The sequence below is a fragment of the Bison bison genome, unplaced genomic scaffold (assembly GCF_000754665.1).
Source record: "Bison bison bison isolate TAMUID 2011002044 unplaced genomic scaffold, Bison_UMD1.0 scf7180017864343, whole genome shotgun sequence".
NCBI classification, from domain to species: Eukaryota; Metazoa; Chordata; class Mammalia; order Artiodactyla; family Bovidae; genus Bison; species Bison bison.
This window is the reverse complement of record NW_011494915.1, coordinates 4366289-4382837: the sequence shown is the minus strand read 5'-3', so window position 1 is coordinate 4382837 and position 16549 is coordinate 4366289. Positions and strand designations below refer to the sequence as shown.

Here is a 16549-nt window from a genome sequence, read left to right as displayed (position 1 = left end):
GAGGCCGCTGAGGCCGCGGAACGCGCGCCCGTGCGCCGTCTCCAGCTGGTTCCCCGTCAGCACCAGCTCCTGCACGCTGGCCGCGCCATCAAAAGCGCCCTCTTTCACCTCCTTGATTCTGTTGTTACTCAAGTTTCTGGAGGGAGGGACAGGACGGGTCAGGACTCAGGGCGGGGACGCCAGTTCTGCAGCCACGTGGTGACTGTGGAGAGCCCCCAGGACTGAGGACTGCCTCGGGGAGGCTCCATCTTGGGCTTCCTGACCTTCAGTCTTCAGCACCCGTGCCCCAGGAAGCAGGGAGCCCAGACCCACATGGGGTGGGTGGGGAGGTTACCTTCGTGGAACAGACTGTGTAGTGTTTGAAGTCTTTCAGTACAATTCTCCTTTCTGTGCCCTGCGGACTGGCAGATTTAAAATGGTTCTCAAACTTATTTTCCCTCTTTAAAAGATCCTCTCACTAAGTAGTGATGCTCAAGAGGAGAGCAGGAGAAAAATTCCAAACGTGCCTACTCTCTATGGGGGTGAGGCATTTGTAGAACCTTCCGCTCTTCATCATGTGAGATTCCCGATATAAACGGACCCTTTCTAGTTCCTACTTCTTGCGCACTTATTATGTACTAGGCACCATGTGAGGGCTTTGGCTAACAGAATCACATCAGATCCTCAAAACAACAGCCATCAGATGGATATTATTTTTATCATCGTCTTGTTTTATGGATGAGGTGACTGAGATTCAGAGAGGTTAGGTACCTTGCTCACAGTCACACAGCTGAGAGCGCTGGGATTGAAGCCCAGGCTTTTAAGCACATAGAAAAGCCTCCAGTGAACTGCTTTTCCTAACTGGATATTCCTTTGGAGATGTGGGTGCCCACCCCTTCTATCAGGGCTCTGAAGGATTCAGGGTTTGGGACGCCGTGTTTTCCTAAGTGGGCTCAGTCCTATTAAACCACTTCCGATTCCACTTTGGAGCTCAGACAGCAGGCTCTTCCCTGCCAGGGCCAACACCACATGGCAGGCTGTATGGGAGAGCTGAGTGGCAGGCAGGTGCCGTAGAGCTGTAGGTGCTGTGAGGGGCAGGGGGTCCCCACAGACCACTCAAATGCTCAGGCCTGAACAGCAGCCCTGGCTGGCTGCCTGGAATGGAAAGGGATGGGTTTAAAGGAGCCAAATGAAGAATCCAGCCTCCTCAGCAAACAGCCTGGGGGACCTTATTCTATGACCGGGAGCCTCGTAGGTGGACGTGGAGTTGCTGACTGGCTGAGTGCCTTGAGCTTATTAGAACCAAGGGCTCATGAGAGAGACAGCTGGCCCACTGTCTTGCTGGACGCACTGAGGCCCAGGGCAGGGAGGGCACTGCTCCTGGGCCCAGAGCACCGAAGGGTAGATAGCACTCCATGCGTCCCCGGTACTACTGCTTCTCTCAAGAGCCCTCCTCGCGGAGCCTGGGGCGGACTCACGGCCCCCCACCCTATAGGGATGTGTGAGTGCAAGCTAAGTCGCTCTGTTGTGTCCGACTCTTTTCGACACTATGGACCGTGGCCGGCCAGGCTCCTCTGCCCATGGGATTCTTCAGACAAGGATACAGGAGTGGGTAGCCATGCCTCCTCCAGGGAATCTTCCCTACCCAGGGGTTGAACCCGCATCTCTTTTGTCTCCTGCACTGGCAGGCGGGGTCTTTACCATGGACCACCTGGGAAGTCCCATGGGGATGGTTCAGGGCAACTGAATTTCACCTGGGCACCCCGGGGCTCAGTGCAGGCTGCTTGCCCCCTTCGCACGTAGGCCCTGGGTTTGCCAGGGGTGGCAGTGCCCACAGCCATGCGCAGGCGTCGAGGAAACAGTTCCCACCATGGCAGCATCTGCTTCCTCCGTGCTCCCGGTCAAGGCCTTCCTCACTTCCCCTCTCCCATCCTGCTGAGAAAACAGGTTCCAGTGCGCCTCTAACCCCTCCCCCAAGATCTGAGCCAGCTGGGAGATTCTCAGACTAGATTTTTGCTCCCTGCCTGACTCTTCTGAAACTCAGCTGGATTCCTTATAAATCCTGGTAGTCTTGGTCCACAAGAACACGGAAGTGAAAGTCACACACAGGGGAGACTTCAAATTACCCCCAAATTTGACATGGGAGGAGAGAGAAAGGCTCTCCCAGCAGCTATAACTCATCCAAATGCTGGAGCTTCTCCTCCAGCTCGAGAGAGTTAGGTTTCTTGGGGAACTGAAGCAGACAGGGCGGGCAGTGGAGATGAATTTGGGCAGCTAGCAAGTGGGAGGTTCCCGCTTCCGACATTTGTTTCTTTAAATGAGCAGAATTAATATCACGCTACTGTAAGGTTTGCGAATTGGATTTCCTCAGGTTGGGAGAATGGAAAACATAAGGGCAAAAAAGGAGGATAGAATTTTCCAAAAGACCTGGATGCTTCCCTCTCTCCATCCAGGCAGCTTGGGCTGAGGGACAGAGACAGAGCAACGCAGGGCAAGTGCCGCAGTCAGCCAGTGCCTCAGGGCTTTGTAAGAGCTCCGTCTTCCCTGGTGGCCCAGACAGTAAAGAGTCTACCCCCAAGGTGGGAGACCGAGATTCGATCCCTGGGTCAGGAAGGTCCCCTGGAGAAGGACATGGCTACCCACTACAACATTCTTGCTTGGGAAATACCATGGACAGAGGAGCCTGGCGGGTTACAGTCCATAGGGTCGTAAAGAGTCAGACACGACTGAGCAATTCTGTCTCACACACACACACACACACACACACACACACACACACACATCATCATCTTATTCTCAGAAGAGTATCTTCCTGAAGATGCCCCCGATCCCAGCAAACCCCCAGATGCAAAACTCGGGCCACTGCGGAAGCCTCTCCCCATTTCATCTCTGCAGACCACCTGAAGGATGACTGCTTCATCGTGGCTTTGACTGCACCGAGGATGGGGGTCTCACACCTGAAAGGACCCAGCCCCAGAAATCCCTGCCCCAGGCCAGGGGGTTCAGGACACAGCGAGTGCTAGGCTGCACTGCCTCTGCAAGCTGCTGGGTGCACTTTTAACCCCAGAGACACTGAGGCCATTCCAGGCTGGGGGATTTACTCTGGAAAGCCTGCATCTGGGAAGGAAAGCTCAGGCTTCTAGGACCCTGTCTCTTCAGGTCTGTGGAACATCCCATAAACCATGGTAACATGGAGTATGTTAGTCGCTCAGCCATGTCTGACTCTTTGAACTGTAGCCCATCAATCTCCTCTGTCTATGGAATTCTCCAGGCAAGAATACTGGAGTGGGTTGCCATTCCCTTTTCCAGAAAGCATCTGCAACCCTGTTGTAAAGTCCAGTCCTCCATGGAAAAGCAGTAGGGAGAGTGCTACGTGGATTTTTCTGGAAGCTGAGTATGCCGGGTCATGATTGAGCAGTACATTGGCACTGTGCTGGGTTGGTGAGGTCCTGTCCACCTCCTTAGGGATGTCTCCCTTCTCCTGATGTGGAAATTCTACTTCAAGCTGGGGTTACAAGCTCAAATGTCCCAGGGTCTAGGCAAGTGATGTAAAGTTAGAAACAAGCCCTGTGGGGACAGCAATGATCAAGAAAGCATGTGCCCCAGCTAAGGGGGCAGCCGCTCCTCAACTCAGCTCAACTGGAGCCATTTGGGAACATGGGCTGTTTTACCAGATCTTCTGGTTTCCCAAAGGATGCTAGAAATCCACATTTATTTTTCTGTGGAAACTCTTGATTTTTAAAAGAGGGTGTGCATATATGCTAAGTCACTTCAGTTGTGTCCAACTCTTTGCGACCCTATGGACAGTAGCCTGCCAAGCTCCTCTGTCCATGTGATTCTCCAGGCAAGAATACTGGAGTGGGTAGCCACGTCCTCCTCCAGGGGATCTTCCCAATCCAGGGATTGAACCCATGTCTCTAGCATCTCCTGCACTGTCAGGCATGATCTTTACCACCAGCACCACGTGGGAAGCCTAGCAATTACTTCTTATTAAAAACACAATCAGCACCACCAAGTCCACCCATGGGAAACTGATTTTGGCTAGAGGGGTGCTGGTTTCAGTCTCTGCTTGAGATGTCCCTTCAGTGTAAGAACTGACCTGAAATTCAGTGTAAGAACTGGCCTGAAATTTACCTGAGAGAAGCCGTGACCCTGCTCGGAAGGGGAGGTCACTTGAAAAGCTTCTTTGAGTTTCCACAGTCCTGATAACCCTTGTGGGGAACAGCTCACAGCTTTTCTTTGCATCCCTTAGCACAAGTGATCCTTATGAAATCTCATTTTCCCCACAAGATAGGAAAGGACACGGAGGTTCAGAATAGTTTGGAAAGGCACAGCAGAGTCCAAAGTCCTGGCTCTGTGTCGATGCTCCTTTGCCCTCATGCCCTGTCAGGATGCTCCCGTCCAGACCGTAACCTGAGGGCACTGGTCCCACAGACCTTGGGGAAGCCAAGCAGACTCAGTCACAGACACAGCTGGCTGCAGCCACTCTGATGGGCAGAATTCCAGCTGACCCATAGCCTCATCGGGGTGTAGGGGTGGTGATGGGTCCCAGCAAATGAGGTCTGTTTACTTAAAAAGAGTTGCCATCAGGACTTGCCTGGTGATCCAGTGGCTAAGACTCCACACTCTTAATGCAAGGGGCCTGGGTTTGATTCCTCATCAGGGAACTAGATCCTATATGCTGCAACTAGGAGTTCTCAGGCCTCAACTAAAGATCCTACTATTACTACTACTACTAAGTCGCTTCAGTCGTATCGGACTCTATGCGACCCCACAGACGGCAGGCAGCCCACCAGGCTCCCCCGTCCCTGGGATTCTCCAGGCAAGAACACTGGAGTGGGTTCTCATTTCCTTCTCCAATGCATGAAAGTGAAAAGTGAAAGTGAAGTTGCTCAGTCGTGTCCAACTCTTCACGACCCCATGGACTGCAGCCCACCAGGCTCCTCTGTCCATGGGATTTTCCAGGCAGGAGTACTGGAGTGGGGTGCATTGCCTTCTCCAGAAGCTCCTACAGGCCTCGACTAAAAGGCCCCATGCACCACAACTAAGATCCAAAGAAAAGGAAAGAAAATACCCGTCACATAAGCTTTGTTCAGCAAGACTTCTATGCTATTGGTTGTGAGTGCAATAAATAAATAAAGTAAAATAAGGGTCACCATCAAGTTATATGAAATAAGCGGTTGCAGCCGGTAGTCTTTGGGGCCAGATCTGCCCGACTGGGACATTCGCTTGGTTGGCTGGCACTTACGCGTACATGGAGTTAGGCCCATACGCATGCACACACGGGCATTTCCTGCCTTGAGACAGTGCTCGCGTACATGGATTTAGGCCCACACGCATGCACACACGGGCATTTCCTGCCTTGAGACAGTGCTCGCGTACATGGAGTTAGGCCCACACGCATGCACACACGGGCATTTCCTGCCTTGAGACAGTGCTCGCGATCCCAGCTGACCTGCACTGTCACCACTCTTGGCTCCCGGCTTGATTTGTAAACTTGGACAAGTTTCTTTCTGTGTTTCAGCTTCCTCATTTGGGAAATGAAGCAATCTCAAAGCTGTTGTGTTTTTCCCATGAGGGGTAAACGCATGAATATCACTACAGTTTGGCGCAGAGTACAGTGATTGGTAACCGCGATCGGCCATTATTATCATTGTTGCCTTGCACCCACCGCCTTTTCACAGGGGGTCTTAACTACTTGAGTTTGCAACGCCTGTTTTAACCATCTGCTCCAGGTCACTCAACCCAGATGTCCTCTTTCTGTCTCCCAGCACCTTCTCACCACAGTTCCATGGACAGAGGACATGACTTTCCCCTTATCTTTTACACTTCTTTTTTTTAAATTAGTTTTTATTGGAGTATAGTTGCTTTACAATATTATGTTCATTTCTGCTGTACAGAAATTAACTCTGCCAAAGCCTTTGACTGTGTGGATCACAATAAACTGTGGAAAATTCTGAAAGAGATGGGAATACCAGACCACCTGACCTGCCTCTTGAAAATCTGTATGCAGGTCAGGAAGCAACAGTTAGAACTGGACATGGAACAACAGACTGGTTCCAAATAGGAAAAGGAGTATGTCAAGGCTATATATTGTCACCCTGCTTATTTAACTTATATGCAGAGTACATCATTAAAATGCTGGGCTGAAAGAAGCACAAGCTGGAATCAAGATTGCTGGGAGAAATATCAATAACCTCAGATATGCAGATAACACCACCCTTATGGAAGAAAGTGAAGAGGAACTTAAAAGCCTCTTGATGAAAGTGAAAGAGGAGAATGAAAAAGTTGGCTTAAAACTCAACATTCAGAAAACTCAGATCATGGCATCTGGTCCCATCACTTCATGGGAAATAGATGGGAAACAGTCGAAACAGTGGCTGACTTTATTTTTGTGGGCTCCAAAATCACTGCAGATGGTGACTGCAGCCATGAAATTAAAAGACACTTACTCCTTGGAAGAAAAGTTATGACCAACCTAGACAGCATATTAAAAAGCAAAGACATTACTTTGCCAACAAAGGTCTGTCTAGTCAAGGCTATGGTTTTTCCAGTGGTCATGTATGGATGTGAGAGTTGGACTGTGAAGAAAGCTGAGCACCAAAGAACTGATGCTTTTGAACAACTGTGGTGTTGGAGAAGACTCTTGAGAGTCCCTTGGACTGCAAGGAGATCCAACCAGTCCATTCTAAAGGAGATCGGTCCTGGTGTTCTTTGGAAGGACTGATGCTAAAGCTGAAACTCCAGTACTTTGGCCACCTCATGAGAAGAGTTGACTCATTGGAAAAGACTCTGATGCTGGGAGGGATTGGGGGCAGGAGGAAAAGGGGATGACAGAGGATGAGATGGCTTGATGACATCACCGACTCGATGAATGTGAGTCTGAGTGAACTCCGGGAGTTGGTGATGGACAGGGAGGCCTGGCGTGCTGCAATTCATGGGGTTGCAAAGAGTCGGACGCGAGTGAGCAACTGAACTGATAGTTGCTTTACAATGTTATGTTCATTTCTGCTGTACAGCAAAGTGAATCAGCTCAACGTATACATATATCCCCTCTTTTTTTGCATTTAGGTCACCACAGAATACTGAGAAGAGTTCTTTGTGCTGTACAGCAGGTTCTCATTAGTTAACTATATTATACATAGCAGCCTTACACTTCTGATCCTCATCATAACTTACAAGGAAACTGGATTTATTTCTATTATGCAAATAAATACATTAAAGTACAGAAAGGCTAAGGGTATTCCTGGAGTGACATAGCAGGGGAGGGGCAGTTGAACTCAGAACAAATGCAGGTCTGCCTGCTCTTCCCCTACACCTGGATTTCTGGCTGTTCTCAGGAAGGGAATATTTGGCAGCCCCAACCCTCCTCCCAGCATGGGAAATGCCAGGATGAGCTGCGTGCCACGTCTCCTCTGATGAGAGCTCGGCTCACATGAAGCCACAGTCCCCACCCCTCCCTTTTGCTGCTTGGACACTGAGGCTGTGCCGTGTCTTGTGGTACGTAAACTCTTTGTTGCAGTATGTGGGATCTAGTTCCGCGAGCAGGGATCGAACCTGGGTCCCCAGTATTGGGAGCACGCAGTCTTAGCCACAAGATGAGCAGGAAGTTTAGGGTTGAATTTGAAAGGACATGTCCTGGCAAGTGATGGGTGATGTCTGTGCTGCGTTCCTGAAGCTAGAGGCGGGCCTGACCACCTGGACAGCCACGGTCCTCCCCAGGACCCGCGTGAGCCCTCCCTCCTCTGCCCCTTCAGCTCCTGTGCTCGCCACTGCTCCCAGTCAGAGGGCGGTCCTGAAGCCACGTGGTGCAACTGCAGGCAGGGAGGGAGGGACAGAGCCTGACCGGCTCTGATGGGACTCAGATGCTGTGCAGGGCAGGAAAAGGCTCTTTCCTTCTTCCTGAAGGGGACTGATGTGATGGGTGGAGAGCAACGTAAAATAAGGGTTACAATTAGTTCTCGTTATTCATTGTGCTTCAGTTCTACAAAGTCACTAGGCAACATGAATTAGTGAATGCTAAACCATCGCTTCTAGGGGAAATTGAGGGTTAGGTCCCTGTGAGCCCCTGGTCATATTTTTGTTAGTCAATCAATACATAACCTTGCTTGATGCGTGTTTCTGTTTAAAGACATCTTGTTGGATATATATTGTTGATTTGTTTACACTGTACTCACAACCAATAGTACTATAAGTCTCGCCTGAACAAAGCTTATGTAACAAGTATTTTCTCCGTAAAGCACACAGCCCTTCTGGACTATGCTTTAGGTCCATTTTAAACAGTGAAATCACCTACAAAAGCACAAATATGCAAAAAAATGTGGCACAAAATACACTGTGGATTGGACACTTGTTTACAGTCTGGGAGCTGAAACAAGAACTCAGAGCGTGGCCTTGTTCTGTTTCAGCTGAGGGCATGCATGTAGGGTGACTCAAATTTTTTGCTGCTCTGTGTTTAGGAAGACCATGAAAACACCTGAGTATGGATTTTGAGATTACAAATAAATGTTAGCAAATACAGGGTCTGTGAATAATGAGGCTATGACCGTATTTCTTTTCTTCCAGAGGCAGACCCAAACTCGGGCTGGGAGACGTGCAGGATGTGGTGCAGGTGGGGAGCGGGGTCAAGGAGAAGGGAGTTAGATGGTGAAGGGGTCCCTATCCATGCCGGCACGTCTACTGGGGCACCTGGGGAAGGGAAGGTGGGGGGAGTGCGTCCAGCTGTGTACCAGTGTGATTACAGATGGAGGAGGTGAGGCAGCTGGTGTTTCTGCTCCAATGGGTCACACCCACATGGAGGCCTTTAGAGTCTATCTAAAAGCAGACCTTCCAACTGTCATCTCATAAAAATTACTACAGCCCATGGGGTTGCAAAGAGTCAGACACGACAGCGACTAACACATGCAGCCTAGGTCCCCTTATCTCACTGCTGGTGCTCAGTAGAGTGCCTCCCACCAGCCCTTGGGCGTAGAGGATGAGTGCGGAGTAGGGGGCAGGGATGAGCAGAGGGGAGAGGGGCTGAGGCTCAGGGCTTGTGGAGAACGCATGCTCTGGCTCTGCGTGGCCCTGTCTCAGTGTCCTGCTTCCTGGGTGTGACAGGGGAAACTGAGATGGGCCAGAGCAGAGGGAGATGAAGGCACCGCTGCCCCGATGCTCTGCTCCAGTCTACCAAGGTCCTGAGGCTGACTTACATTTTCCGCAGGTTGGGCAACTTCTTGAAGATGCCAGTGGCCTCAAGAACAGATATCTCATTGTCGTTTAGTCGCCTGTGTGGAAAGCAAGCGAATGAGGGGGTGAGTGAGCTGTGGAAGGGACACCTCCCCCACCAGCCCCCCGTCCTCCCAGGCCTTCAGCTGAGCTGACGCCCAGACCTCACTCAGCCCAGGTCCATAGCACCGCAGAAACCGTCTGTGTGACTCCTTAGCACAGGGCACCCAGCAGTGAGAGGAGGGGTGTGCGAAGGGCAGGAAGGGAGGCCAGGCTCCTCTGAGTGGAGGATCCCCTGTGATAGGGCCTGTGCAACTTGCTGAACACTCAGCACTTGAACAATCAAGGGCCAGAGATTTGCCTTCATTTTGTAGGGATACCAATGGCCACTTAAACTTCCTGGGAGGGCTCCCCAGATTCTTCCAACTCTGCAAGCCACTCAGCGCTTTTCAGACCACGTCCCTCTGCTAAGGGCAGCTCAGGGACTCCACGCTGAATGTTCATACAAACCCAGGGAGAGCAGGAGACAAAGAAAGGCCCTACTGTGATTTGTAAAGTCAAAGAACATAATAACAACAACAACCATTTACACAGGGCTTACTCCATGCGCACATTCAAGATGAAGCCTGTGCTCATCTCCTCTCACCTCATCTTTCTCACCCCTGTGGGAGGGAGGTATCATCACCTCCATTTTACAGCTCAGGATCTGGCGCTCAGATCTAAGAAGCAACTTGCGCAATCTCAGGAGAACTGGAAAAGGCAGGAGTCAGGCCCAGGTGTGTCAGCCCCTACCGCTGCACCCTCGTCACCCCACGCTGGAATTTTGAGCTCTCTCACTTCTGGGTAAACACCTCTTTATTAGCAGAGATAGCTGGAGGCTCAGATACACCTGATGGTTCTTGCTGTTTTCTCACTTCAGGTCGTATCCATCTTTCTGGTTATGTTGTAAGCATCCTAAGGGCCAGGAAGGGTGATCTGCCTTATTCATGTGGAAACGGGTGGGCCTGGCAGTGCCTGGCTCCCAGCGAGTGTTCAGAGAATCTTTGTAGAATGAATGAACGGTTTTTATTTGCAAGTAAACAGTCCCCAGTGGAGGCGTGAGGGTCTGCACTCAGATGGGAAGTAGCAGACAGCAAGGAGCACCCGGGTGACTCAGCTGAGGGGGTCGCCTCTAGAAGCCCACCCCTGCCCTGGCTGGCTCAGGGAGATGGGTGTGGGGACGTGCGGGGGTCCTGCCCCCGTAGCACTCACAGGTCGGTGACGTATTCGGGGAGGTGGCTGGGGATGCGGGCCAGCTTCTGGTTGGAGCAGTCCACGATGGTGCCCTCGCAGCGGCACCTGTCCGGGCACACGAGGTCCATGAAGCACTCGCTGCTGAACCTGCTGCGGTAATCCTCCGAGCCTGGGGGGCCAAAGAGGGGCGTCAGCATCACCAGCCCGGGCCGGGGCAGGGCTGTGGGGACGGGGGACATGGATGGGGGTGGGTTGTCCAGGGCCAGAGGCAGCGCTGCCCTCAGGTTATGGGCGCCCGGCCGTGCCTCCCGCCCCTCAGCCTCCAGGCTGCTTGCTTCCCTTTAGTCTTTGTGATTCAACACTTTCAGGTCTAACAGCACAAGCTCTATGAGTTCTTAAGCTTCCGTGGGTCACACAGACCTTTTTCCACATCGGGAATTTGGTGTACAATTTAGGGGTGTCTTAGTCCGTGATGCCCACCATCTATGGACCCTCTAAATACGTTCTGAAGACATTTTGAAGGGGTTTTGATGAAAGCTATACCAAGGGTGGGAATGAGGTCAGGGAAGCGGGTAACAGACTCAGCTGTCTTCAGGGACAAAGCAGGGACTGAACGATAAAGGGGCCCAGCACACGGCAATCAATACCACTGACACGCGATTTTATTATTGGGAAGTAATCATGAGAGTCGGGGTACTGGGGAATTGATGCCTGCTGCCCTAATGCTTGGGAATTTGGCTCAGGGTTGCCTGACAATTCTTTAAAAAAAATACTGGTAATGAATTCATACTTAAAACACTGTGAAATCAAGCACAACTCTTGTGAGGGTTAAATGTACCTGCTGCCTTTGAAAGGAAGCTCTGTTTAACTACAGTCAAAAGCCACTTACAATAAGCTAAAAGTAGTTGGAGCTAAGATTAATGTTTGGAATTGAGTTTTTCTTGAGGTTGCACAGCGATGGTAACAGGGCCAGTGATGCACTGTCTTGAGACATGCCCTTAGGAGCTGCTTTAATGATCAGAAATGATCCCCTGGCACCTGGGCAAACCTCTGTAAGACCACAAATCTTGCCTGAGATAAAAGGGAAGTTCTGATTCTCCTATCAGACATGAGCCAGCTGATTGGGGTTGAGTCTCTTATTTTCACCTTCAACATATCATCAGCACAATGACAGGCACAAGAGCTTGGCTCACATTTGTCCAGTGCATAAATGGGGTGTCGGCACATAAACTGTCCACAGTGCTTCAGGGAATGGGAATGTCACTTATTTGGCTAGCTGAGGTGGGCCTTCGCCAACTTACGTATATTAGTAGTAGAATGGGGCACCTGCAGTACAGAGATTTGGGCAGTAGAGGGCGCAGGTTTGCCCAGACTTCGCTACTTAAACCTCAATCTCTCTGCCTGTAAAATGGGAATTATATAGTTGCCCCTATCTCACAGGGGTTGTCATGAAGATTCAAGGAAGATCAAGATGGTGGAGAGCTTCTGGGAAAGGGTCAAAAGGGTCCAGAGTTCTACAGATGTTTGTGATTCTGTTTCTTTTTTCCCCTAGGACGTAGTGGAGCATGTGACATGTCGGAGGCCATTACCATCAGCATGTGAAGTGAAGTCGCTCAGTCGTGTCCGACTCTCTGCGACCCCGTGGACTGTAGCCCGCCAGGCTCCCCTGTCCACGGGATTCTCCAGGAAAGAATACTGGAGTGGGTTACCATTTCCTTCTCCAGGGGATCTTCCCGACCCAGGGATCGAACCCTGGGTCTCCTGCATTGGAGGCAGACGCTTTAACCTCTGAGCCACCAGGGAAGCCCAATCAGCATAGCGAGTGATAATAGCTGACACGTATGGAGCATGAATCATGAGCCGGGCACTATTCTGGGCACTTCAAACAGATGACTCCATTAAATCCGTCCCACACTCTGGGACTATTACAACTCCATGTTACAGATGAGGACACTGAGGGCTGCAGGTCATTCAGGACGTGGCAGAGAAACAAACCCAGGCAGACTGCCGCCAGGGTCTGTGTGACTAATACCATGCTTACTGCAGATCGGCTTTTGGGCAAACCTTAACCTCAGTCCTGCGAATGGTAATACGGTCAAGTGGAGGTGGACTGAATGGCATTTTCTGCCAGCGGGCTTTGGGGAGACAGGAGGAAGGAAATGTCTCCACTGACTGCTTTATTTTTCACTCCTCAAATTTTCTGCCCATGGTAATGCCTGATTAGGGAGAGACTGGGGAGGGGGGTGGTCTCTGATTCTGAAGGGACATCATCTACCTAAAACAGAAGGTCAAGGCTTGGACCTATTTCCTTTCCCTCTCCGCTCCTTCCCCATCCACCTCCTTCACCCCATTTCATCCCAGGCTTGTATAAGCAAAATTCATGCAGGTATCCCCGGTTATTTGGATGGCTTCCTGGTCCAATGTATTATGCAAATCTCTTGCCCTTGGCTTGCCAGCAGCCATCCCACTGAATAACTCTGACCTGGGCCATTTTCTCCCAGACACATCAGTGTGCTGAGTCTTGGGTAAATCGCATCGTGCAGACCCTGCCGAATGACAGCGCTCTCTTATTCCCTGACAGGGGTTCCCCACAGTCGTAAAGAAGCTTTTCGTGTATTTTTCCTTGAGAGGGTGTCTACAGTGGGATCCTTGCAAATGGAGGAGCCCTGCATGATCAAAGCCAGAAAGACAGGAGGGAGGACAGTTTGCTCGCCAACACAATGAGCCTGAAGATGTGCACGGCTGGGCCGCGGCCAGGGACAGCCACTGATTAAATGCGTTTTCGTTTTAATCAAGGTGAGAGCATGTGTGGTTAGCGGGAATCGCTCTCTGTAGTATACTTAGACTACAACTGGCCGACCTCTGCAATGGAGCCGCCGACCCATTTTAATGAAATGATTTTGCAATTAGATTCGATAGACTAATATGTTCTTCCCAACATTTTTTCCCCTGCTGTTTTTGTTATTGCCCTGGTTTATAATAACGAGGGGGTCAGAGTGTGATATTTTCTATGAGCGGGAGCCAGAAATGTTAATAACGGTGTACGCCCGAGACTGAAAGGGTGCGTGCCCCAGCCAGGGCCAGCCTGAAATGCCACCTCCATCACTTCATATTTCATTACCCAAATTACCCAGGGTTTCTCAGAGCCATTTGTTATGCCTAATGTTCATAACTACCCAAAAGTATTTTTAACTTTTCTAGAGCTTTAAAAGTCAATTTCAATCTCCATGCATATTCGTCACTGACAGAAATACTTAGTAGGAGAGGAGTAACTTAAATAGGCTGTCATTTCTTCTCTTTGGGAGAGTTCAGAGAGGAGAGATCTCAGAGGATTTGAAGAAGGGCCATAAAACTAGACCCTGGCTGAAACGGGCTCTTGGGGGAACTGACATCAACTGGCATTTCACCAGCTTCTGCCCCTGGAGCCCTCCTCCCCCTTGGCAGGCAGTTCAGAACGACGACACTTGGAACATGAGCACAGAGAAACTCTAAGAGACCAGGGGAGTGGAATGCACAGCAATGTGACTTTATTATGAACCCCTGCCCTGCCGCCACTTCCCAGGAGAGAATGTGTGCCACGCTGGCATGGTTTGGGCCTGGGGCAGGTGAGGAGCCAGAGCTCCCACTCTTTGGACGGACTCGGCTCTGAGGCTGGCGCTGGGCCCAGGGTGGCTGCTGTCACGAACAGTCTGCATTCTGCACCATCCTCTGGGCAATGAGTTTGTTGAACAGAAGTCATGGATGCACCATTATCAGAGGACCAAGGAAAGGCCAACGCACAGAACTATCCTCTTCTAGCTCCCTAAGGTGGGTGGGATGAAAGAAGGAAAGGAGCAGAAAGAGGAACTAGGGGGAGCAGGAGGCTTGCTGGGGCTCTTCGGCTTGAAAGGACAAGCAGAGGTCAGAGGTAATGAATGGAATCAAGAGAACATTGCTAGGCATACAGTTATCCACTCATGGGCAGAGGCTGGGGGGCCAGATATCAGTTGCCTGGTCACCAGGAAACACCAACTGTTCACCAGGAACTTGGAGACTGGTTGGGCAGACAGCTGTCCTAGTGAGCTCTGCCCCTCAGAGTCAGACATGAGTCAGCCATCTGCCTGGCAGCAGAGGGAAATGGCCACAGCCTGCAGCTGGGTACTTCCTGGTCATAGTCAGCTGAGGGCCAGGAAAACTCGGCATGCCCCCTCTGTTCAGAGGGAAAGGGAGTTTCTCTGGGCCCGAGGACTTGTTCTGTTCCAAACGGGTCTTGGTATGGTATTCATGCTGGAGGGGAGGAGCCGTGTAAACAGGGGTGTTTGCTCTCTTTCTTGCTCAAGCCTTTTGCGGTTAACAGAAGGAAGCTTGAAAGGGGGTGTTAAAAGATTTTTTCAATATCCTATCAAGTCAAGTCAATGTCTTTTTGATTTTGTAATTCAAGGCAAAGGGCCTTGTCCATAGCTGGGAAGTCTGAGGATTACAGCTGTAAACAGCATTCATGTTGGAATCTGATGACCCTGGGCAAGTGAGTTGACCTCTCTGTGCCTCAATATAAAAAAAAAAACTGTTAGTCACTCAGTCGTATCCAACTCATGTGACCCCTGTAGCCTGCCAGGCTCCTGTGTCCATGAGATTCTCCAGGCAAGAATACTGGAGTGGGTAGCCATTCCTTTCTCTAGGGGATACTTATCTGCAAAATGGGATTTATAGGGCTGTTGTGAAGACTGAACAAGGTGATGATGTAAAATAGCTCAGCACTGGGTCTAGAGTAAGCACTCAACCCATAGTAAAGGAATCTAGATTTAAACAGGATTCTCCATGGCTCAGCAATGCTGGGCCCTGGATCTGGGGGGTAACTTGAGAGAGAGAGAAGACAGTAAGAGCCGCACATTGCCACAGGAGCCCAGAGCTCAGCTCCTGGCTCAAGCCAGAGCCGTCTCGCATGTGGGCCAGGATACAGACTGCAGGGTATGAACCAACACCACCATCTTCTGGTTATGCTGGGTCTAGGGTTTATCAAGAAATAAACAGGATGGGAGGCCCCAAGACCCCTCTCTTTATTATCAGAGGCAGGAGGGTCTACATGGTAGTCAACTAGAACCACTGAGCAGCCCAGCACTTTGGTCTCATGTTAACTGTGCTTGACAGCTCAAGGAAAACAGCCTGGACCTTAGGTTGTGAGGGGACCAGGGTCAAAGTCCTCATGAGGAGCGGGGTCAGTTCCAGGAGAAGCCTCAGGCTACACCCAGTGTCTCAGACTCACGGATGTTTCATCATTCTCATGCTCACATTAATTCCTAATGCTCCTGGTAAAGATGGTGGGTGAGGGGTGGGTCACCACCAGTATGACATTCGGGTTAAACCAGTTGAGAAGATGACCTTGGTCTGGGGCTCTTCGATGAAGCAAATGGCATATGCCTTGGGTATACATTTTCCCTTCAAATGGAAGAAGAAAAGCAGTGGTCTCAGACCTAAAGACCTTCCCCTTGGCTGGCACTCGGACTAGACTTAAAGACCTTCCCCTTGGCTGGCACTTGGACTAGACTTGGGGAAGAGCGACTCCCTTGTGACAGAGACATGGAGACAGATCTGGGCTCGCCCCGCCCCGGTGGGCTTCTGCAGCCCCCCTTTCAGCCCGGATCTGCTAGCTGGAGGGGGAGGGGCACTCTGTGTCCCTCTCTGAGTCCTTCGCGACTGCTCCCCGCCCCTGGACCCCCGCCCATGGTGAGGCTGGCCCGGGAGAGGTGGGTCTGGCGGAGGCGGGTGCGGTGCTCCAGAGCAGAGAAGAGGTGTCCGGCGTGGCGGGCCATGCTGCAGGAGAGCGCGGTGCTTTCCGCGGTGCTTGACAGAACCATGTTCCGTTTCCATCGTTCCACCACATGGTTAGATCAAGCACAAAGGAAAGCCCCGCGGCGACTGGTCAGAGTCAAGGTCAGGAAGCAGCGTCAGAGAGAGGACAGGAGCGCTCAGAGGAAGCAGCGTGGAGCAGCGGAAGGCAGAGCAGGCCCCCACCGAGGGTGATTAGTACCGGGGGCGGGATTCCACAGGAACATGTCCAGAGACCGGGAGCTGCTGCCCTCTCGCCCCGCCCACAGGGGAGACAGGAGGAAGGGAGGAGAACCGACGGGAGGCCACTGGACACTCCTAACTC

The 16549-nt window shown here is 51.2% G+C and overlaps 1 protein-coding gene across 1 annotated transcript in view; it reads right to left on the bottom strand.

The window, feature by feature from the left end:
- Nucleotides 1-16549, bottom strand: part of SLIT3 (slit homolog 3 (Drosophila)) — a 928626-nt gene that overhangs the window by 91864 nt on the left and 820213 nt on the right. Inside the window, exons 16-18 of the mRNA XM_010854582.1 lie at nt 10438-10588; nt 9171-9245; nt 1-136 (exon numbers count right to left, since the gene is read on the bottom strand). The exon at nt 1-136 is cut by the window's left edge and continues 7 nt beyond it. Of these exons, the coding sequence (XP_010852884.1) occupies nt 1-136; nt 9171-9245; nt 10438-10588 (362 nt within the window). The remainder of the gene's footprint in view (nt 137-9170; nt 9246-10437; nt 10589-16549) is intronic.